The sequence below is a fragment of the Lepisosteus platostomus genome, chromosome 27 (assembly GCF_059453375.1).
Source record: "Lepisosteus platostomus isolate fLepPlt1 chromosome 27, fLepPlt1.hap1, whole genome shotgun sequence".
NCBI lineage: Eukaryota > Metazoa > Chordata > Actinopteri > Semionotiformes > Lepisosteidae > Lepisosteus > Lepisosteus platostomus.
The window spans coordinates 7,629,325-7,653,525 of NC_142637.1; the positions used below are offsets into that span (position 1 = coordinate 7,629,325).

At 50.7% G+C, this 24,201-nt stretch overlaps 1 protein-coding gene and 1 long non-coding RNA gene across 6 annotated transcripts in view; one reads left to right on the forward strand and one right to left on the reverse strand.

Moving 5' to 3' along the window:
- The window catches only part of midn (midnolin), a 31,919-nt gene extending 21,383 nt beyond the window's left edge, over positions 1-10,536 (reverse strand). Inside the window, exons 1-4 of one of the 4 annotated variants that reach the window (XM_088622335.1) lie at positions 10,245-10,536; positions 4,338-4,566; positions 1,208-1,295; positions 788-850 (exon numbers count right to left, since the gene is read on the reverse strand). In XM_088622335.1, the coding sequence (XP_088478461.1) occupies positions 788-850; positions 1,208-1,295; positions 4,338-4,558 (372 nt within the window). In that variant the 5' untranslated portion in view covers positions 4,559-4,566; positions 10,245-10,536. Of the gene's footprint in view, positions 1-787; positions 851-1,207; positions 1,296-4,337; positions 4,574-4,741; positions 5,299-8,808; positions 10,187-10,244 lie in introns of those variants that run through there. The other 3 variants (XM_088622337.1, XM_088622336.1, XM_088622334.1) reach the window with 3 other exon arrangements.
- Positions 10,537-14,003: 3,467 nt separating this feature from the next.
- LOC148639219 (uncharacterized) lies at positions 14,004-16,668 on the forward strand. 2 transcript variants are annotated; one of them, XR_015930886.1, is made up of 2 exons: positions 14,004-14,241; positions 14,402-16,668. It is a non-coding gene; the product is annotated as an uncharacterized LOC148639219 (long non-coding RNA). The 2 variants fall into 2 exon arrangements; XR_015930887.1 differs by having other exon boundaries at positions 14,530-16,668.
- Positions 16,669-24,201: the final 7,533 nt, after the last annotated feature.

Consider the following 24,201-nt stretch of genomic DNA (forward strand, 5'->3'; position numbering starts at 1 on the left):
CCGAAAAGCCATCCGATATATGAGACATGTTCCCCATAACTTATTTGGTCATCTTGGGCATAGAGCTGCTGAATATTCCTGTGCTGCCTCTAGGGGTTCTAATTAAGGGCATTTTGCTGCCACTATGCTTCATGCAAAGATGGTCTGCAATGAGATAGCCATAGCCAAACTCAAACTCCCGAGACGTAAGGAACCTGAAAACCAAGTTTGAGGCATTGGTACATCTAATCCGACTTTAGGGTGGGGGGGGCAGGGCGCATCTGGGTGAGAAAAAAAAAACCACACAAAACCGCACCGCACACTCAACATTTCTTGGAAACGATTTCTGAGCTGCAGAGCTCTCGATCACACCTCAGGCGCACGAGCCGAGGTTGACCTCCCAGAAGGCGTCCGGGATGACGCACAAGGGGGCGGGGCCCCCGCCTCAGCGCAGATGCGGCAGCGATCGAGGCCCGCGGCAGCCGCGTGACATACGAGGTGAGCTCCCCCGACACACCGGCCACGTCTCCCTGCCATTTAAAGGGGGGATACGACGCGAAAGAAGCTCGTGAAATCTCGGGGCTTCTCCTTTCCTACCCCACCCTTACTTGAAAGCTCACAGACAAGTATCACTACCCCCAGCTCCTGGCCCAGGTCTGACGCATTGTCTTCTTTCATGTATATATTGCAAATTAACCCAACACTTTTATTGCATGGATTAAAAAAAAACATGCACACTGAAGTACACGGCAGGTCCGCCTAATGCAAACCACGCGGTTCTATAGCAACGGCCGGAATCAGCTCTTACCTGAGTTTCTGTTAAGCTCTCCAAAGCCTGCATGACGGACTGCTCGGGTCTGGATGCTTGTGACTTCACAGGAGACAAAGCAGAAAGAGAAAAGAAAACGTGAGCCGATGAGACGGATCTTTCGCACGCGTAAAAAAAAAATAAAAATAAAATCAATCAGAATAACATTCACGAGCAATCCGTGTGCTGTCCCAATTGTTAAAACGCAGGGAGGAACGCACCGATTTTAAAAATAAGTTGAAAAGGTTATTGACAGCAAATCAGAGTACACGCAGAGTGCAATGCTCAAGTCTTTTTCGAGGAAGGCTTTGGAAACATTTACCCCCCAAACCCCTCCGAACTGCGCATTTGCGACAGATTAGTGCCGGATCCCCGCGTGAGGTCTCGGCTGGATCTCAGCACGCGCGGCGGAGCTCCTACCATTAAACCCGCTTCCACAGTGGGGACGAGTGTTAACTTGCTCCCATCGGAGACGCCGAAGTCCTGGAGTTTGCCTGAACTTAGCCGCCTGGGAGAGAGGGAAAAAAAAAAGAAACAGAACCGATCAGGAAAACAAAATATCCGTTTAAACACACAATAATACCATGTGAGCCACAAGCGCAAACGGAATAAACTGGGGTGTCATGACGATTCTCCTTATTAGGCGTTATTACAGGTACGCCTGCGTCAGTGAAAAGGGGTGCCGTTTTCTTTTCTTTTTAACGTCTCATTGTCATTAACTTGGTCACGGAAGGGTTAAGTATTAGTCTCTCTCCCCCCCTCCTCCTCACCACCCTCTAAAACTGGAGCACAGTGCTCTTTGTGAGCATGTGACACCAGTGTCCTCTAAGACGGGGGGGAAGAGGCATTTATATAAATAGCGTGCTTTCTCTCACCCGCCTGCAGCTGCAAGTACAGCGGGAGTCGGGTCAGGCTGAAGGAGACCAGGCCCGGTCCTGTCCAGAACCCCCCCCACCACCACCACCTCCGACACTCGAGGCTCATGGTCTTGAGTCTCACTCTCCAACCCGGGGAACCGGCCAGGCCCTCAGGGGGCGACTCGAGCTCTTGGCCCACACCAAGCCGAGCCTCCGACATCACCCGAACGCCAGAAGCGAACCGGTTCCGCCCCCCCTCTCTGCGGGCCTTATTAGGAAACCCTACACTCAGCAGAATGGCGACACAAAGCACGTCTGCCGCTGGGGAGGCAGAGCGGTGCCATGAACAGCACACGCTGCCTTTTCTGTAGCTGTGCTGCGAGTCTGAAGTCCACAGCCCCATAAAAATAAATGACACAGTACCCGGAATCGTAATTGCAGTGTGGCGAGCGCGCCGTGTTACAAACGCCCATAGTCGAGGGTGAATGACCGCGCTCGGTCAGACGTAGCCGTGACGTCACTCCTGGGGAGACTTCTTTTTAAAAGGCCTTGATGGACCCGGTGCCGTCTCACCGTCTGTCGTGCACGGTTTCTATTGTTCGGCCACCGACACCTGCCCGCAGAGCCGTAACGACTGTGGCTATTTTAAGACGCCCCCCCCCCAAGATTAATAATAGATGAGCGGCGAATCTTCCTTCACCTTGAGCGGGTCCAAACCAGCAGGTGACAAGGCCCTGTGTGCACGGAACCGCAGCCAGGACGACACACACCTGCCCCCGAAGTCAGCTGAGCCAAAAGCCAGCGACAGAAAGGGACATTAAGAACACGGTGGGCTTTCAGAGGAATGCGGCCGTTCAAGAGAGACAGGTGTGCAGGTCCTTGCCCCTGCTTCCGGCAGCTGCTGGTCGGCGGTTACTAAAAAAGGGGGTATTTCCCGAGGCTGCCTTCGAGATCTGGCTGGGGCACGTTTTTGCCTCCCCCCCCAAATAAAACTACACCTCGGACTTTCAATCGAGCGCGACAGCGCCGGCAAACAACCAGACCATCAATGGCAGCACCGACACAAATCATAGCGGAAGACCGGCGTGACTCAACGCACAGAATCTCTCCAGCAGCAGGAGAAAGAGACTCGGATTGTGTGTGTGTGTGTTAAATGTCATCGCCCCTGAACAAAGGGAGCCCAGGGGCAGCAGTCCGTAGGAAGGAGAGGAAAGGTGTTCCGTCTTCTTCTTACAAAAACGAGAAGAAAGGTGCGATCTGAGAGCCGATTACTAGAGGGGGCGTTAACGACCACCCTCCTTTTCGAAAGAAAAACAATGCGGCAGTTAAGTCAGGGTCATTTGCGAGTGACAAAGCAACCCCTCCTCCTCCTCACACATATATACACAAAGTCCACCCTCCCGGGTCTCCATTGTGATTCTGTTTTTAAAACGCGCCCCCCGCCCCAAAGTATCGATCGGCTTTAACGCCAAGACTGCTCCCGCCCCGGTCAGGAGCGAGAGGCGCCCGATCGTGACCAGGTGACCAGGCGTTAATATTCGAGAGGGCAGCGACTTCATTGTCTTCCGAACCGGCCCCCGGCTAATCCTGTACTTAAATACCCCCCCCCCACCCCAGCCACACACACTTCAGCGTGCTACTTTGTATGCAAATGTTACAATCGGGTTCCTATGCGGCGGGAGAGTGTGTGAGGGGTGTAATTGATGAGAAGAATCTCAATATGAAAACTCTCAATACACATCGCGAGCCCGTGACGAAGGAGAGGGAGAGAAGACTAAGAATAGACGGCAGATGAAACGGAAAGGAGGAGAGGAGGAGGAGGGGGTGGGGGACAGGAATGGACACGTTTTCCCATTAACATACCCGAGTCATAACTCCTAGGAGCTGCGATTACTGATCCTGCTTTTACAGGCGATTCGCAGCGCTTGTCGCCTGTCCCCCGGGCTCGGAGCGAGGATGTCGCCGAGCTCTGTCACGGATCGGCGGTCGGAGCAGGAACCTTTGCCCTGCACTAACTTAACCTTCCTGTCAGCCCCCCCCCTGCCCTCTCCAGACCCCGGGACGCAGCCTGTAAAGCACGTCTGCACCCCACTCCGGGGAGACCCCCGGGACAACTTCCGCCGGCTGGTGCTCGACTTCTCCGCCGCTCAGGTGAAACCCACACTTCTGGGCATAGTCGGGAGGACCGGCCCGGCCCGGAGACCCCCCCCCACCCCGCGTGCTTCTCAACTGCGAAACATTGCATCAGAAATGTTCCGCTCCCCCACTCTCACGCCGCGGGAGAGAGAGAGAAAAAAAAACACGCCAAAAATAAAAAAGTCACGGCTCGCGGTCGGAGGCACACGGGTGTACAGGCTGAAAGCAATCGGGGGGTTTGTCTCTCCTGCGGGTGAGCGGACTCCCATGCTACAGCTCTGTCTCCTAGTACCCCTGGCTGCACCGGCGGAGGGCGGTGCAAGTGCACGGCAGCCCAGCAGACACCACTCGGCGGATAAGCCACCTCCGGGCTCGCCTGCAGAGCAGAGACGCCGGGCAGCCCTCCCAGCCCTGTACCTGCTGTGTGCCCTGGATTCTAAACAGAGCAGCAGGGAGAAAACAGCCCCGAAGTCTTGCCTGTTAGACGAGTGTACGGGTTCCGTGGACGATGCACGACACAGCGAGACAAGACAGGATGCGGTCGCCGCCGTACTCACGTTTCTTTGTGTAGCAGAGCGAGTCTCTCTTTCGGCACCTTCAGCCTCTGCGATAACCTCCTCTTCAGCCCCTCCACCGTCTCGTCCTGCGGCAGGGAGAGCTCGAAGCGCGTGCCGGTGGTGGAGCGGATGTACAAGTTCATGGAGGGCTCGCTCGCGACGGCCTCGCAGGACGCGGCTCCCCGGCTCGTGCAGCTCCTCGCGCTAGGGTGCTGGTCCATTCGATGACCTGGCATTCAAGAGCGAGACAGCGCGAGGGGGTTTGAGGGGGGTTGTAGCTCAAAAAAAACGGGGAGGAGGGAGGAGGAGGAGGAGGAGAAGGGGGTGGGGAGTTTGGTGTTGGTCGGAGAGAAAGAAAAGGGGCTCAAACCCCCAAATTTAAAAAAAAACAAAAGCCCTGGTACCCGAGAAAGGGGGTTCCTCAAAATATCACAAGATCCAAGTGTTCTGCTGTTCCTTGTACAGCCCAACGCGAACGCCAGATCTTCTCCGGTCTTCTCGTTATAGAAATATCCCCGAAATGAAGTCCCCCCACCTCTTTGAGCGTTTCTCGTTTTAAAAGACGTTTAATTTCTCTCCGTTTCGTCTGCGAAGAATCCCACGTCCAGACCCGCTGTCCCCGTGTGGTTTTTTTTTTTTAAATGCTACGGTAGCGGACCATCGCCAACGCGAAACAATAGCCGATCGGAGACACGAGATTCCTCTTGACAATTTAACTCGACTTTGCGGGCTGCTGCCTCTCCGCCATGCAGTTAAAAGGTAAGCAGTTACTGATGTTAAAAGGGTTGATTCCTAATTCTTTAAAAACGCCCGGAGCTGTAGGGTTCTTGCTAGTAGCAGGGGATCAGTACTACTGACTGCCCAAGCCTCGTAAAACCTGTCCTGCTCTCCGCTGCCTCCTCGCAGCTCCAATGCAAAGTCAACAACAAAAAAATGTTACAAAGTATCACCGCTCTACAGGGGCAAAGCACGCCCACCGGGCCCGGCTGCTCCAGCCAATCAGCGGCGGCATAGCGCTCAGACTTTGTTATCTTAGCCAATGCAAGGCAAAACTCCCACGTGGAGTCGAGACACCGCCTCCCCCCGGCCTCTCCGCCAATCGGAGCCAGGGAGGGGGCGCGGCCAAACCGGAGGGATACGTTAGACCCCGCCCACCTGCAATTCGAGGCCATTCATAATGTATTAGAATCACAAAAGCGGCCCAGAATAAATCTGATGGCCTTTCATGTCTTTTGAGATGTGTATTATTTCTGTTGTAAAGAAAGACGAGTAGGCCTAAAAAAGGCGTATTGCATTTAAATAGATAGCTACCCGAAGCTGTTAATTTTAGGGCTGCATCTTTGTTTTAATGAGTCCTGGCGTTGGACGCAGCTGCGGCTTCGGTCCGGGCGTCGGATTTTCGCCCGCACACGAGGGATCCGCGCGCCGCACCGGCCGGGGGAGGCGGAGGGGGGCCCCTGCAAACCGCGTGTCGCGTCTCTCGCGCTTGCTCGCCTGCCGCAAGACAGGCTCGGTGAGGTTCAATTCAGCTGCAGAGCACCCTCGTCTACCACCACCCCGTCACAGTTGGCAAACCAGCGGGACCCCGGCTCGTCTCCCCGCCGACCTGTGAGAGGGTCCGCTCTGCAGCCCGCTGTCCGGCAGGCGGCCCTTCTAGCCACGCCAGGCGCCCCGGTTACCTGCAGGGAAAACAGCCCCCGCGAGGGCACAGGGAGCTCTGCTCCAAGAGCTGTAGCGCCCCCTTGTGGGCAACGGCCATCGTCGACACAACGTGAAACCCATTCCATTTAATTTTGCCAGAAGTGATGATGATGATGATGATGATTATTACTAATAATAGCATATAGGACTGCCCTATCTTTCTCACACCCGAAGAAGGCTCCACAGCCGCAACGTTGTTTTCTTTCTTCTCTTTTCAGCAGGGAATAAACCTATTACTTGTTCATTATTATTATTATTATTCGAGTGCAGAAAAAAAGTCAAATATTCTGCTTTGCAATTCAATGATTCAATTATAGGATACGAAAGTGACCGAACCAGCCAGCCCTACAGACTGCAAAACCGGGCGCTCGGAGAGATGGGAATGAAAGAGCAGACTCCCCGGAAGTGGGGTGTTCCTGGGGGCTCCGGCGTCCCCACTCTTGTGCCCCGGAGGTCACGTGGCGCGCACCCGACCCTGGCGTGCTCCTCCACGCCGTGCGCGCGCCCGCGCGCCTACACGCGCAGGCTGAGCCTCGCGGCCGCCGGCACAACACAGTCAAAACACACCGGCCGGCTGCCCTAGCAACCGCCCGGGTCCTGCCCTCCGGTCCCTCATACAATGGGCGGCTGTGTTTTTGCGACAACAATGTTTATTAAATCCCACGCCCTCCCCAGGTGTCTTCCTTACGTACTCGTGTTGCACACTTGCCGCATGAGCGATTACACTGCGGGAAACCGCGCAAACACTGGCTTCGCTTGTTTTGGGGACAGAAACGGGGCGCCGAGCGAGCGAGCGACAGGAGTCACAGCAAAGCACCGCGTTTTTTGTGAATCGCTGAACTCGCTCCGTGCAGTATAAACTGCGCCACACGCACGGTTCACGGTCACACGGGACTGCGTCGGCTCCTTCCTTCGCTGTCGGGATAACATCCGACAGCAAGACCTCCGGCTCCACAAGCTCTCCCGATCGCGACACCTCACACGGTAAACTCAAGCGCCGCAGCCCAGCTCACAACTCAAGAGCGGGGAAAAAAAGTAACTTTAAAAAACACACAACCTGTATTCGACCTACAGACTGTAACGCGACTGTCCACGCGCGTGGGAATAACTAAAGCTGGTTTGTGTTTAGTAGTTCATACATATTATCCTTCATGATATGTACCCTTACCATCCCAATAGTGTTCTATGTGCCGTATGTTGAACGCGAACCTCCTACGAGGGGTCTGTATTGCCAATGTCCGTAGATGTTGTGTTGATCGTGTACGCTTTGGCAACACTGTCGGTCATGCTAATAAAGCTCGTTGCATTGAATGGGGAAAAACAATATTGATATCCTGACAAGTCCATCACCCCTTGAATCAAAAGCAACATAGCCTGACTCCGCAGTCAACAGACAACGCGATCCTTGGAGACGCCAAGGAAAAGCGTGTCTGCCATCTAGCGGTGAAGCGAGGGGACCGCATCCTGTGATCTCTCCGTGAGCCAGGTGCGCCACTGGCCGGCCCATCCCCTTATAAAACTATTTCTTAACTATTTTTACTAGTTTATCTATTTTTCATTTTAAAAAAAATTGCTGCATATAAAAAAGTAGCTGTTAAAAGTATACAGAAGCATTGAATTAAATCCAGAGGTTTAGTTCAAACAGAGACATGCCTGCAGTGATATTTGGTCGGGAGAGGAGAGGATACCCGGTGCTGACAGGTTTGTGTTGTCTTTGGTAGCGGAAACAGTTGCTCGCAGTAATGTAGTGTCCACTGCTGCATGAGAGATCAGTGTAAGATAAGTGAGATCTGTACTGAAATTCCCCTGCCTGATAATGGGGTCAGTTAGGTCATCTTGGCACAACAATTTGTGAATCATTCCTGACTTTAATTAAACCTCCGCCAATTACTAAACCGAGGTGTCCGCTAGTCATGCGAGAACTGTTGAATAAACACAATTTAGACCTCACAGCAACCGATATTCCAAAACCCAGGCCAGTAAGAATACTTTTACATACTGCACAGACCCATGTGCTCCCACAGAGCAATATTTGTACAATAGAACACATCGCTGTCAAAACAATATAAATAAAACACTGTCCAATATGGATTTCTTGACAGCGGAATCACGAGGCAGCCTGATGGACTGCGTTTGTCCTTTTTTAGTAGGTTTTAAAACTTTTCACACATCGAGCACTGCTTCACAATTAGCTTTGGACTCTGCACTAATAAACGCGTACGGGTGGAGGGGGTTATCGGTTTATAGATCTCGTATCGGGGGGGAAAAACCCGAACGCACATCTAGGTTATTTCCCACAACAAGCAGGGTGATTCACATCAGTCAGGATCTGATTGAAAGCGGGGCACTCGACGACGGCCCTTCCTGACCCGGTCTTCTTGTGAAATGTACCTGAGAGTTATCTTATCTCCGGGTATCTGGGGACGAGCAGAGCCCCGTTCGGGCTCACACCGGGCTGGTCATTAACGTGACCGAATAACGAACGACCCACCTCGGCCCAGTTGCCGAAAACACCAGGCACCAGCCCGATTCTACGAGACGTTACAGTGTGAAAGCACAGCCCCACTAACACACTATCAGTAACAATAGCCACAATTATAAACTAAACAAAACATGTATCTGGAGTTTCCCCATTTCACGGCTAGGCTTTTAGTTTCAGTACATTTTTTTCCCCCATTGTCTGTGTTCATTCACAGTCTAGTCGGCAGACGGCAGCCCCTGCGGCCATATACTCGTAATGTATTTATTTAGAACCGTCTTCCTCGCCTACCTTAGACGACAATTGCTGGGTTACAGCCGAAGCGTAGGGAAAGAACTGCACAGCCTGCGGTCCGACACAGGTGCCAGCGGCTGTAGGTCAAACGCTTGCGTTCTTCGGTTCCCTACAGTCGAGAACTGTTGTGCTCAGCAGTGTAGTCACAGACACTCAGGATGAAAGGGGGTTCCGGGCTTTTAAACGGTGTCTCGTCACTGAAGCGGTGTGTCATTTGTGAATTCCTTTGCCTTATGACCACTGCGTTAATCACCTAGGCTTGGTAGCCCTGGATTACAATGCAGCAGAGGGCGGAGGGACATCAAGTCACGCAGATCCAGATATCCGGTCTAGTAAAGAGCTGGGCAGCGGGTTCAGTCCAGTATTGCAGTACTTATTGAGAAACAAAAAAATCGTGCGTTGAAATGTAAACGCTTTTTTTTTGTTGTTCTGCAACATCAAGACGGACAGGTAACTTTAAAAGAGTACCACCGGGGCCATCGTCCCCAACAAGGGGGTGTTACGTCAAAGTCGTGGACACGCCACGAGAGGCCAGCGGAGGGACTTCACCACAGCCCCATGACGTCGGCTCGCTAAACACGTGACCCGAGGGCCGGGGTCGCCCTGTGTCCGGGCGGCGCGGCTCGCTCACGTTTGCGGTCCACCCGGGTCCGCAGGTATTCCCGTCTCCCTGCTGTGATTTTCACTTCTGCATACTAAACTGCTGCAGCTGCCCGGTTCCGTAATTACAAAACAAAAAACACACAACGTAAACTAACTGACCGACCTCTGCAATCGTATGATCACTGCTGTGTGTGGGGTTGTTTTGGGTTTTTTTTTTGGTCACCCGTCTTAAAACTATATTTAGACTCGTGCGAACGCTCTGTCCCGGAGCTCTCCCAGGCTTCCTGCAAGAGCGACGCGCGGTGCTGACGCTCGCTCTCCCCTCGCGGGACTCGCGCGTTCTGTCCCAGCTCCGCGCGCGGCCCCAGGCCGGCTCGGGCCACACGGCCACCGCTGAGGTCAGCAGGTGGCACCTCGAGCCCCGACGCCGGGGACGTCACGAGTCGGCGGGAGTCCGGAACAAACCGCCCCCATCACGTCATTGCAGCCGAAGGCCCGGTTTCGTTCAAGGATCAGATCCTTGGATCAGTTAACAACCACGTAGCGGCCAGTCTAGATGGGGGCCGAAACGTCCTGTGGTTTGTAACCGCTCTGTTTTTGCGTGTTACAGAACCACTGAAACGACACACTGCTTGCAGTACCGGTATGAAGCTGTCTGCATGACCAACTTTTAAAGTGACTCGATCGATCAGTCATTCCGCCGAGTTTATACCCGCCAGGCCGTACAGTGCGCTTCAAAATCTTCACAGTTTTCATCAAGCGCTGTATTCCGACAGGCAGCGTAAGGGGGTGCACAGAGGTCTAACCCAGAGATGAAATGAAATACTCACCAATTAGCGCAGCGAACTCCTTAATGTAATCCCGAAACGTTTGACAAGCACACCCCCGTGTTCAAAACTCAATTCCAGTTCAATCGCAATGGAAGGAGAGCACGAAAAAAAAAGAAGCAAATAAGTATCCAGATTTCTTTAAATCCACTCGGGGCCGCGGAGTTTCAGCGTTCAGTGAGTCCACGGGGAACACGCCGTGCGTGGACTCTATTCCTGGCGCGCTGCTGCTGTTCAGCGCTTCACAGTACAGCACTAAGCGCCGGAGGAGGGCCGGTATTTAACTGCGCTCGCAAGAGCGGGGTGGAGAGTTTCGGAGCTGCTCTGTCAGCTTGTTATTTAAGGTGGCATGGCGACGAGGCTGCTCCGCTCGCAGCGCTGCGTGTGAGAAGGGAAATGAAGTGTCCGTCGCGCTGGCTGACCCCCTTCTCTCTGGGGGGGGGGGGGGCGTCTCTCTGGGTTGGATGAGAAATTATTTTTATAGTTTGATTTTTTGTTGTTGATTTTTTTTCATGGACACCCAGCACTCATTTCATAATAATAATAATAACAACAACAACAACATTACTTTATTAACCCTTTACAATTTCTTGCATTAGGAATTTCTTTTCGCATACCCCAGCTTGCTCTCCATGAGACACACAGACAGGGAGAGAAGCTGGGGGTCAGAGCGCAGGGTCAGCCATTTATACGGCGCCCCTGGAGCAGTTGGGGTTAAGGGCCTTGCTCAGGGGCCCAACGGAGTAGGATTCCTCTGCCGGCTGCAGGATTTGAACCGGCAACCTTCCAGTCACAGGCGCAGATCCTGAGCCACAGAGCCACCACTCCGCCCCAAATGTATTTGGCATTAAATAGAATGTGAAAAAAATAAGAAAAACGTCGCACATCATTCTGTTGCACATGTACAGCATCACACGTAACAACATGTGACATTTATAACACACACAAAACATAGCGCACTCAAGTGGGTCGTAAGAGTCAGAATTGTGCTTATCCTTGACATTTGCGCTGACAGCTTTAAGGGATAGTGGATCGTTTGTGATGAGAAATCGCGTCTGTCCGCACAGCGTCGGATGCTGCGACCTCAAACGTCCACCTGCGGCGGGTGGACAGGTAATAATAATAATAATAAACTTTATTTTATATAGCGCCTTTAAAGGTGGCTTCTCAAAGCGCTTTACAGGATGACAATAACAATAAATAAGAAGACTACAACAATAAATAAGAAAATTTCACAAGACAGGACACAATTATAATTACAACAATACAACAATAACAATAGAGGAGACCGTGGAGACAGGTGGCCCCGTCCCAGTTCCTCTGTTTCACCCCTGCCTCTGTGAAATGCATTGTGCGCTGACTCGGGGTGGTGCGATTCCTTGTGTCTCGACTCGTTTGTCCTGTGCGCCAGTGCAGTGAGAAGCGTATTTGCGTGTGCGCTCCAAAACAAAGACATTACAGGGATCGCCAAAAAAAACGTCAACAGCGGGACAGCAAAAACAAGTTAAATAACATACAGCTTGAAAAAAAACATCAGTGTGAGCCAGTGGTGGGGGTGGGGTCTGACAGCCTGGAGCTGGGCACTGATTTTACAGACGGCTGGCCGGCCGGGGATGTATATCCATTGAATAGTTCAGAGGTTTTGAGCTCTCGCTGCCTTTCTCTCTGCGCCTTGTGAGCGCTTCAGCGGGGCGACCTTAACAGCGCGGTGAAAACCAGGCCAACTCAACAGCTCTACAGCTCCGGGGCTGTGGCAACGCGGACCGAGCCGTGACGTCAGCGAATACACCTGATCGCTGGGCAACGAGTCGAGGAAAACAGCTCGCATACACACACCGAGGCTCGCAGGCTGAGACTGAGGGAGCCTGACTCTGTCAGCAACAGGGGAGGGACGGGGCAGGTCGTCGTAGGCGCCCGAGTCATTCCTCACCCGGGAGACGTGTTTTTTGACCGCCCGGGAGGTGAATGAGGTCGGCAGTTCTGCGCGCCATCATTTGCCACAAGGCGCATTGGTATTGAAGCCTCAAAAAATAAATCCTGCAGCGTCCTCTCCCGGCTCCACGGCTTGGGAAAACTGAGATGCCATCAAGTCAATGACCGGTCAATGGCGTAATGGCCACAGCAACAGCGATTGGCTAACGTTTCCAAATATAACCTTAGTACCCGAAGGGCTCACTGTTGGCTCCGACAGCTGTAATCTTCCTTATAATAATAATAATAATAATAATAGAAATAACAACAACATCACTTTATTAACCCTTTACAATTTCTTGCATTAGGAATTCATCTTTTCACAGACCCCAGCTTGCTCTCCATGAGACACACAGACAGGGAGAGAAGCTGGGGGTCAGAGCGCAGGGTCAGCCATTTATACAGCGCCCCTGGAGCAGTTGTGTCCTGTGTCCTGTGGTCTGATGACAGGAGATCATGTACTCGGTTATCTCTTGTACAGGTCATGGGGATCCCCTCCACCACCACCAGTGTGCAGCCCCACCTGGATGATGCGCCAGTCCGCTCCCCACACACCAGCTCTCAGTGGGAAGGAGAGCAGAGGGATGAAGCCAGTTCAGAGAGGGGGAATATTAGGGGTTTATTAGGACACCGGGGTAACACCCCTACTTTTCTCGAGAAACTCCGTCATTTTTAATAACCACAAAGAGTCAGGGCCTCGGGCTTACGTCTCATCCGAAGCACGGCGCCTTTTTTACAGTACAGTGTCCCCGTCACCGTACTGGGGCATTAGGAGCCACACTGCCCGCAGGGTGAGCGCCCCCTACTGGCTGCACGAACACCTCTTCCAGCAGCGGCCTCAGCTTTCCCAGGAGGTGAAGTCTAGTCTCGCTCTGTCGTTCCGATTCTCATCTCAGTAGAAACGGTTGAATATTAATTTACACTGCCGCCCCTCGCGGTTGTGAGGTCAACAGATCGCCAGAACCTTGTCCATCAGTTCATCAGTTCTGTAAGGGAAAGGGAAAACCCGAACTTAAAAACTGGACCAACTCACCCGGTACTAATACCCGTGATGGCAGTCCCGTACACGTCTAGCAGTAGAAAACAGCGAGAAACCCTGAAACATTACCGATTGACGGGAATCACAACACGAAGGCTTTCAGAATACCCGTGCAGACGGGTTTTTAAGTCTGCGCATCTCGACCGCCTGCAAACCAGCTTTCGGTATTATTACAGTAGATGTTATTTTGTCTCAATCTGTTCACGCTTACCGATGCTCCTGTTTTCCCAACACCTAGAAGTCCTAAATGAAACAGCTGCTCGCCTCGGACTGCGGCACGTGTTTTCTGCATAGGGATCGTTTTCTCGGTAGAGAACAACAAAGACAGATCAACACTTCTCTCATGTGAGGTAGTCACACAGCGTCAGTCCTGTTTTCTGACGGGTCGTCGTTGCCTAATTTCTTTTTTACAATAATATTTTTTTTCATTCGATTGCAGCGCAGCTTCGCCCAAGGCAACACCTGAGACAGAGACTGCATGCAATCTCATGCAGAGACCCGCAACAAGCAAACGGACAGACAGACACCTGTATTGTTAGGCTCGTCCCGTATATTGGCTGGTGTCCAGAACATGGGTTGAATTCTGCCAGAACCCAACGCGTTTATGTCCTGTGTGGATTTCATTACACTGACACAAATGTTGCTTTATTTGGTCATGGAAGCCAGGCGAAGAGATCCCTGGCGTGACGTCATGAGTGCGCGTTCGTGTGCGAGCTGTGGATTGTGTTACCTACCGCGTCTCGGCACCGCGCTGCCTCTGAAGCCACGCCCCCTGTTCTCTAAGCTTGTTTTGAGAAGGAAATGCCAATTATGAAACTCTCACAGTTCTGGACGGCTGCGCAGGCAGGTTTTTGTTTTTTCTTACTCTGTTTAAAGGTTCAATCTCAGGCATTGCGCAACGCATTTGCGCTCTCTTTTACACGAGCCCGTCTCAGATATGTAAGCTCATGAAATGAGAGGCAAGTGCACGGGTTAGCCAATATTGCAAAGGTATGTTGAAAATGTTTGTTTTTTTGAGAGATGGAAAACCATTCTTTTAAAGCAAGGAATCAAGCAATATTCGATTTTCCTATTGTTGTTGTTGTGCTGTGTTGTGCCTGTTGTCCGGCTGTGACTGTAATAATTCACTGTTTTGTTTTGTACTAAGCAGATCGTGCGGAGTTGTCTGTTGTACTGCGCACATCCTGAGGGAACGGTGCAGTTAAGAACCCCAACGTACATGTTCACAGGGCAAATACACTTCGTTCTCTATACAGTCTGTTTCACTTTTTTTTCCAGGAGGAAACAACAACAGCTTACAGCTACAACATCTTCATCATCATCCTTTGCATTTTGTGCATACATGTGATGCTGTGTTCACTGTAAATCTGCAATACCCCCAACATGGAGGTCTAGTGGGGACATCTGTCTGTTTGCTGACCTCATCTTTAAATGCTTTTGAGATTAAAACAGACTTTTGCATGGCAGGGACAAAGTCTCTGAGGGACAGTGTTTTTCGGGGGCCTAGAGACCCAAAGGCGCATTTTATGACGAGGAGTCGGGAATCTTGTGTCTGATCTCAAACAGTGCTACAGACCATTCACCCCCTTCACTTGAAACCAGGGCTGTTCTTAATCTGGAACAAAATAGCGAAAGAAGAAGATAATATATCTATTATTCACGGCCTCCTAATAATCCCCCTCTCTGAACTGGCCTCATCACTCTGCTCTCCTCCCCACTGAGAGCTGGTGTGTGGGGAGCAGACTGGCGCATCATCCAGGTGGGGGTACACACTGGTGGTGGTGGAGGGGATCCCCATGACCTGTACAGCGCTGTGAGTGGAGTGTCCAGAAAAGCGCTATATAAGTAAGCAATTCATTAATCTATTGACTCCTTCAGAGGAAGGCACGTACGCTGAGATATGTTGACTGCAGCTCGTCCTGGCTTTCTCTGGGCTTCACCAGAAGGAACGTGACACTCAAGTACAGCGTGTGCACGTTGTCATCCCCAGTGTGAGTCTGAACAAGTGCCTGCCTGCCTGCCTGCGTCTGAGGGCGCTGGGAGTTGGACCGGGCCCTCTCTTCGTCTCGTCTCGATGCGTGTGGGGAACGGGTACGGCCGGGCTTCCTCCGAGTCTGCAGTGGGCTGTGTGTGTCAGGTGCTGCTGTGTGTGAGGAGTGGGTGCCGGGGAAGAGGGTGTGGGCGGTAAGCAGACCCCAGCTGCCTGTGCTGTGAGTCCGCTGGCTGCTCCCTTTGCTGATGAGGCTCCAGCTCAGGACGTCTGACTCAGCATCACAATCATGGGCGCCGTGTCTGTCCGCGGGCCCTCCTTATCCATGTGCACATGTCTTCGTTGAGTGCCTGCATGTTAGCGGTGTGTCCCTGTGTCCTCACCAGCTTCCATGTTAGCAGTGTGTTCCTCTGTCCTCAACCTGTATGTCCTGTATGTGTAAGAGGTGTGTCCATCTGTCCTCATTATCCTGTGTGTTAGAGGTTTGTCCATCTGTCCTCATTATCCTGTGTGTTGGAGGTGTGTCCATCTGTCCTCATTATCCTGTGTGTTAGCGGTGTGTCCATCTGTCCTCATTATCCTGTGTGTTGGAGGTGTGTCCATCTGTCCTCATTATCCTGTGTGTTAGCGGTGTGTCCATCTGTCCTCATTATCCTGTGTGTTGGAGGTGTGTCCATCTGTCCTCATTATCCTGTATGTTAGAGGTGTGTCCCTGTTTGTCCAGTTCATTTCCTCTCTGCAAGTCTGTCTTCTGAATCACCTGTGCTTCCCAGCCCTGTGCTTCATTCTTTCTGTTGGAAAGAATGAACATCTGCATTCGTCTCTAATCGTGCGTGTGTCTCTCTCTCTTTTCTTTCAAACCTGAAATTTCCCTCTTTAATAAAGGAAGGATGAAAAAGAACGTTTGTTTATTTTCTCACTGGGCTGTCCTCTGATGAGAACCCTTCACCTTGTACATGGCACAGGAAATCTCAGAAACGCCCTCTGATGGATTAGATATACCGGGCACAAACACTACATAAATGATCATTTAAAGATACCCAATTGAAAATAATTAAAATAAGCCGATCCATAACTTGCAAATGGTAATAAATCAAATACATTTACTGTGTCTGCTCCAGTGAGTGACAACACAGCAGGGCAGAGTGAAGCACCCAGAAACGAACTGCCTTTTAAGTTGGACAGTAATAACGTCTCGCTCTCCTTGCAGATCATGAGCAGGAGCTTGCAAAAGAGGAACCTCAAACTCCGAAACAATAAAACCCAAGGACGGAAAAATCCAGCGCAATGTGTGCAGAATGGGGGGTGTATGTAGGCGTGTGTGTGTGTGTGTCTGCAACACATTCCAGTCCGGCTACATCACTCTCATTCTTCCCTTCCTGTTTTTTTCTCCAAAAAAACAAATAAAAATGGCCCAGCTTGTAAAATCTGGTCTAACACAGTCAACAAACAAGCATTTTTTTACTAATCCTAGACCTGGAGGATTATTATGGCCTAGTCATGGAATACAAGGCGTGCCTCGATGGGTGATGACCCATCGGTGAATCGTGTCTCACAAGCACAACGGCTCCCTTGTAGGAGATGAGCTGTTCTGTTTTGATTCACGAGCTGGGAACGCGATCGGCAGACAGCCTGGTAACTCGATGAGCGACTGTAGCTCCTTCTCTCACGAGCAGGTGTGGTCGTTTCATTAAACAACAATGACAAAATTATTTTTGAAGCTTATCGCTCCAGAGCACGCTTTTTTTTTTTTTCCCTCTCTGAACCTGGGGCATGAAGCGTTCAGAAGCAGCAGACGTGGCGAAGGCGGAACAGAACGAGAATATCGTTAGGTCCTTAAAGCAAAGCTTGGTTTTTAAGCAGGAGGTATCAAATGCAACAGGGTTGCAATGTGCTGGTCCAAAATAAGGTTGGAAGAGAGAGCTGAGGTGCCCAGTTTCAAACTCTGCAACCACAGGGAGGCACGGTTGACCTTTGACCTTTGACCTCCACGCGTAAACACCCTTAGACCTTGTGTGAAGAAGCCATTGAGCCCTGCAGTGCTGTGACATATGCTCCCACATCTTGCTTCTTTGGATACTGTGGGGGAGTTGTTTTAGGCCTGAGAGTGAAGAAACAAGCCCCAGCTGTCTGTGTGTGATGGATTCGGCTCAGAAACTTTAATCACTTCACACTTCTAGCGCTGGTAGTTTTACTTGAAGTAACCCCTGCTGAGAGACTCTCAAGGTCCCCTTCGGCATGCCTGTAGACATGCACAACAAGAGCTTTGTCACACAACAGACTGTACAAGCGGCAATTTTCCAAAGCGCCTTTGCTTCCAGGGGCATTGCTGTATGGTGACTTGAAAAAAATGGCGACTCTCCTGATGGGAGGTTGACGTGACCTCCGCGGGTGTTTGAGTGCAAGCTTGCCACCGTCTGTCCACGCACTGTCAGGGCTCAGCCACTCGGGCCAGTAGAGGGGAAACAGCGAGGTGCAGTTAATGCAGACTGCAACTGCAACACACACAATCGCAAACCCGCAATGTCACGGTGAGCACTCTGCGATCGGTTGGGTAATGTCGGAGAGGATTCTGGGAATACGGATCTGGAAGAAGAACCGTACCTAAGATTGTCCTCTTAGCTGAAAACCTGAAACATAAACCGACTCTAGTGGTGCCACCAGACCACATGGCTCCTGGAAAGGTGATCCTTCCAGCCTGGTGGTGGAGAACTAGATAAGATCACTTTATTGGCCATATTAAATTTCTTTTTTTAGGAATTTGTCTTTTCTCATACCCCTGCTTGTTCGCCATGAGACACTCATGCACACAGATGGGGAGAAGCTTGATTTTCGGACCTTTTTCTCCACTTGCATCTTCGAGTGCACGCCAGGAGGAAACTCTTCGCGCTCTAGGAATGTAAGAGACACTCGCCCTTCAGAATCCTGTTCTGGACAAGCTGGTCAGTTTTGCCCACGAGCACCATTAACGAGCCAGTTGTGTTGTTAATAGCCTGTATGGCGAGAAGCAGCCTGTGGCGGGTTGACAGATTTTGTCTTTGGAGGCATCTTTCTGCAATTTCCCCTCACGGGATCAATAAAGTATCTATCTATCTGAGCAGCTCTGAGGAAATTAGCTTGGATGAGTTGGGGGCGGGGGGTGCAAAGAGAGAAAACGGGCGTGTGGGTTTGTGGGTGGCGAGGGTGGGGGCCGAAGAGGAAATGAGAAAGAAGACGAGGCTCAAGGAGATAAGGCAGCAGGCTCCTTGAGAAGGGTGTTTTGGGAGGGGATGGGCTCAAAAAGAGAGATGCAAAAATGAGCAACTGTAACGCCATCTCTTCTTGTTACCCTCAGCCCGGGCAGCAAAACACAGGCCTTCCGGTAAAATCCCCTGGAAAAACGACGTTTTTTCCATTTCCTTTAAACATGCAAAACCAGATAATTGTTAAGTCTAAGTTGCCTTCAACTCCCACATTGGCAACCGTAAGAAATCGCAGTAAAACGATATACGATGCCCTCCCTCCCATACCTGCAAGCGCCCAGGTGGAATTTGCAACAAAAGGTGTCGTCCTGGAATTTCCTGACAGAACAGCAAAGACACATCATTCCACTGCGGGCTCTGGCTCCGCGATTTGTGAGGAATGCTTTTCTTGGAACGAGGAAAAGGCTGAGCTGGGCAAGCAAAGGCCTTCCGGGCAGCATTTAAAGTTCCAGGGTTTGGAAAAAGTGAAGCAACCCGAGCTTATCTACACATAATTATGTCGCAGGGCAACACGTGGATTTTCTCTCAAGGACACTGCATCAATAAATAAGTGAAAGAGGAACTAAAGGGCAGTGTACAGAGTCATTCTGAAAGGCGGGGTGACACAGCACAGAGAGAGAGAGAGAAACTAAAGTAGCACAAGCCCTGAACAAAATTCCATAAATAGCCACTCTGCGGGGCCGTCATAAATTCTTTCCCAAAGAACATCCCGACTACTTGCCGGAAGGCGGTGCAGATCTCGGCTTCCGTCAGGAGTGAGGTAATGCCGTGTTGTCTGCCCAACCAACGTCCTCACAGGGCCCCGACGATTAGACGGAGCATTGTGCAATTTGGCGCGGAAGAATGATTACAGCTGAGCCGAGCTGTGCAGGGGCTCCGGGGCTGGTAATATCAGGGTGGGACAGAATGAAGTCACGGCTCACGCTGGCAAAGGTGGCAAAGGGTCTGCCCTTTTTTTCCCCCAAGAGCCCCGTTTCAAAGGTCACCAATCCCAGCCCTCCGGTCCTGCACTCCAAAGCTGTCGGAGTGACATGACCAGCCTCCCCCTGCCTGTGTGAGCAAACCAGACTCCTGGGTCACTTATTCTACCTGGTGCTGCAATTCCTATGCAGAGAAGACGTTCTATATAGGTATATAGGGAGGAACTCCCTGACGTGGCAACTTAACGTTCAATTTATTCGGTTTGGCAAGTGAATGAAGTTTTAAACCTGAGGAGGGGGGCGGAGAAAAACTGCAATGTAGTTGTTATTTTTATGTGAATGGTCAGAGGGTGCAGTATTCCAACGCCAAGCGCTGTGGGAGAGTTAAAAAGACTCGGTGTCATCTTGAGAAGAGGTTTGAGCTGCCAGACTAAGAGGAACAGATTAAGGCCAGTGAAAATCAGTCAGGCCACGGCACGCACGAGCTGCACAGGTTTTATTATGCAAGAGAGCTTTTCTGTCTGCCCTGTTCACCACCTTTTGCATTTTATTCTACCCCAACACTCCCAGTCAGTCAACAGCAGGTGAATGCAAAACGCACGTCGTCTCAGTGGGTAAACAGCTCAACAGACGTGCACACACAGGGCCAGCTCGTTCCCCTCTCCTTCCTGGTGAAGATCACGCCCTGCACTTGGGTCTATTCAATGAGAGGCACAGACGTCCCTGTGAAGGCAGAGCAGCGACATTTGGCGCTAATGCTGCCGCTCCTCCGGCTCCCAGTAATCCAGTCGCCGATAAAGAAGGTCAGCACCAGTCACATGGCCGGCGCTGTGCGCCAGGACTCTCTGCAGGGCTGATCTCAGCCTGTGACGTGCATCTGCCCCCTATCAGGCGGTAAAAATAACACTCCCTCTTCTCGGCTACGTCATCACTAATTCCACCCTCTGTCCACCTTCCCTGCCTGCGTTCTTCCAACACCTCCCTGCCTTTTTCCTGACAACAGCCCCAGGAGTGCAGCAAATCCACAACTGTAGGCTTATCGTGTGCATTATCTAGCGCTGCAGAACACGGTGTCCTCTGAGGTGTGTGTAATTCTAGGAACAGATTTCTTTCACTCCTTATCCGGTCCCAGCGACTGTGTTTCTCAAGATGCCGTTCTGGTTTGCAGATCCTATCCTTTAAGTCGTGATCTTTGCCAAGATAGATATAAATTATGTATGGTGTGCTTTTTTTTTCTTCCGGGGGATAAGGTAGATAATCAAATCAAAGTGATTTTGGGGGTGGAAAAATCTAAAGAAGCAGGCTATTGTAAAAAGCTCACCGAAGCTAACCCTGATCCAACCTATGAGTGAAAGCGACCTGAATTGGTGAAGCTTTCTTAGCAAAACCTGTCACTGCAGTGCCCGACAAAAGGGTATTTCGGGGAAAATGCCTGCGATACCCCTGACCCTGGGCCCTGGCATGTAGATTTTAAAATTAGCCAGTGTACTGCCCTCCGATTCTTGTGCAACCTTGTTTACAGCTCCCAGCCCTCATTCTCCTCAGTGGAAACATGCGGGAGGGCCTATTTTCCAGCAGCTCCAGAGACAGGCATGTGATTGGGCAACAGCAGATGCACACATGCCTGCAACTAAGAGTGTGTCTGGGGTGGGGGGTATGTCTGTGGTTTCACTTTGTGTCAAGTGAGGGAAGGGAAAAACCATTAAGATTTTTTTTCTCGTTTTGGTTGGGAGTTTGTTTATACGGTATGTGCTGGAGGAGGTGGGAAGGTTTCTGGGCTTTGTCCAGGGCCCCAGCTCTGTCCAGCTCTTGAGGCGGCTCTTCGGGTTTTGTAGGGAGAAGAAAAGGCTGTAAGGAGTAAATTAAACCCGAGCTGAACCGTTGCTGTATCGGTTTAAAAGAAACCGCACACAATTCAGGAGACTGTTTCACTGGGACCACCTGCAGGGTCGAGACAGCACCTGACAGTCTGCTAGGTCTTTGTTCGAATTTGTGCATTCCCAGCTGGAGCAGGAAGGGACGACTCGTTAGCTCCTGCTGGGGCGGAGCATGTCTTGAAAGCACAAACCAATTGCTCGCGTGCTGGAGTTTGCTTGTGCTTGTGCTTGTGCTTGTGCTTGTGCTTGTGCTTGTGCTTGTGCGTGTGCGTGTGCGTGTGCGTGTGCGTGTGCGTGTGCGTGTGCGTGTGCGTGTGCGTGTGCGTGTGTGTGTGTGAGTGAGAAAGAGGTGCTGTGTGCTGGAAAATGAGAAAATCACAACTGCCTGATCGGGTGGCAGGGAATGGGAATCATCCGGCGTCAGCTTTTTTTTTTTTTGACATTTTGTGGTCGGGGAGGGAGGGGAGGAGATGTGGAAACCTGAAATCATCTCGTTGAGGAGGGATCGAACACCAGCAGATGATGGAAAAAGGAAAAGGGGGGGCAGCTGGCTGGAAAGTCTAGGAAACCGAGAGGCATGACGAATGCAGACGCTTCTTCAGGCATTCTGGGTAGCAGGCCCCGGTCGTACATACAGCCCCGCTCCCTGTATCAGCGCCAGGACAACCCCGCAACAAACTCCCCTTCACTGTGTCAAGACTGATGTCACGCCTTGACACAAGTCCCATGGCGACCGGGCTCACAACACGTGGAAAAAAATAGTTTCAAACGTTTTTTAAAAAGATCAGCTTTATCCTAAGCGTGAGCCTACAATTTATTTGGCAGACACCTTCTTAACATACGTTCACAGAAGCATGTATAGGATACAAAGACTACAAGGTGCTACATGGTAAAACAATTCGATTTCCAAATAACAATAATCAAATTAGAGTTAGACGATAAAACGCCACACCTACCCACATCTTCGTTTCTTGATCACTTGAAGGGGAACTGCGGTCCCGGTTTCTCAGGCGGGTTGATGCATTTCTGTAACAAAATAAATTCATTGACGTGAGAGAAAATGTTTGAACAATTTCAAATTAAGCACCAAATCCTGAACTTTATGAAAGTACAATAAGTCGTCATGTTGTCTCAAACCCCTGGTGTCACCGTGGGCGAGAGAGAATTGTCACGACTTGAGATGTGATGTGGCCCTTCCTGCTCGCTAGTCACTGTAATGACTAATGTACTTGATGTAGGAGAGAATACTGTAAGTACAGGTTGTGCAGCAGACATTTCACCACGGAAATTTTCCAATGTGATCTGCACGCAGAGATAAGAAGTATTATTTGTCAGCAAAATCGTGTCGAAACCAAGAGCAATATTTCTTTTGCATTGAAAGAGATGTCTTCGCAAGCCTGCTTGTTCACAGTGTCACAGGGCCACATCACGGCACTGGAAGTTTTGTTTCCTCGTTTTGAATTGCAGAATTGCTGGGCATACCTGGAAATTTTGCCTATTTTTGTGATGCAAATTGGAGGTTTTACACGTTACTGTGTAAACTTTACTGTGGTTTGAAATGCACTCATCAAAACTGATTCTTTCTAACCCTGAAATATAAAAATAGCATTTCCCCTTTAAATCAGAGGAATTATGGAATCCGGCCAATTTGATACCTGATGTGACAGTTAACTATGATTTGTTCAGTGTCACTGTGCTTTACTATTCCATATAGATTATATTCCATAAACATATACCATACCATCTGCTATTCTTTACTATGTTAACTTTACTATTGTTACTGTACTATTATGTTATTCTTTACTATGTTACTCATGACCTTTATGAGAAGCTCCTTACTTACCTAATTTGGTTTCTGGGGCTGCTCACAGAAGAGTCAGAGAGCTCATGGATGATCCGATCAGCTGCTTTGCTCCACTTCAGGCTTTGTGGAAAAATGAACGGAGAGAGACTGCAGAAAGCAGGCACGATGACCGGTGGCAGGAACAGATTCCTCGGCACTAGGCGATGGGCAACATGCATGTGTTTGCACCTGCTTCCCGGAATACTGTGGCAGGGACCCTGCTCTCCACGACACGCAGAAGACATAAGACACAGCACAACCTTTCAGAACACACCGAGGCATTATTAAAAATAGGCACAGCTCTGGCTGGGATCGTCTGAAGGCTTGCTTTATCAAATCATGTGGTGGACACACTATGAGTTTTCAGCAAGATGTTTGGTCGGATTTCTAACGAACCCAGAAACCACCCAGTGACACACAAAGGTGATGCTGTGTCTAACCCCGAAGACGTGCCCTCTAGAGCCCCAGGAAATGCTCTGAGCAACGTGATCACTCGCAGTGAGAAATCCTCAACTTCTTCAAACTCAGTACACCTAGGGGGATTTATCAGGAGGATGTGGGGAGGAGCGAGAGTTTCTGCATGCTTCTACAATCCTGGATGTAGGATGTATCCACACAGTGCCCACAGTGCCCACAGTGCCCACTACACAGGCCCTTCAATCCCCTGCACGACAAAGGGGAAATTTTCCCAAGCGCCCAGATCTCTTCTCAGTGGGTTATTATTTTCCAGGACTAATTTAGGGACAGCGCAAATCTCCTTCACACAGCTCCGGGCTTTTCTCCAAGGGCACGACACTCTCCGGCCGCGGAGAGATCGAAGTTCAAGGCCGATGCGTGAGGAGACAATATCCTCTGGGCTTTTTAAGTGGCTTAATCTAGGACGTGGGCCTGGAAACAGTGATTTCATTTCAATTAAGGAGCCGGGGCATCCTGACTGCAGCCCAGGGGGACTCTGGACTGTCAAAGGGAAATCCACACTTTTCTTTCCTTTACACTCAACTCCTATTGACTTAATTTAACAAATTAATGGTGGAAACCAAGAAACAAAGCTTTGTTTTCTGGCAATCAGCACATAGTG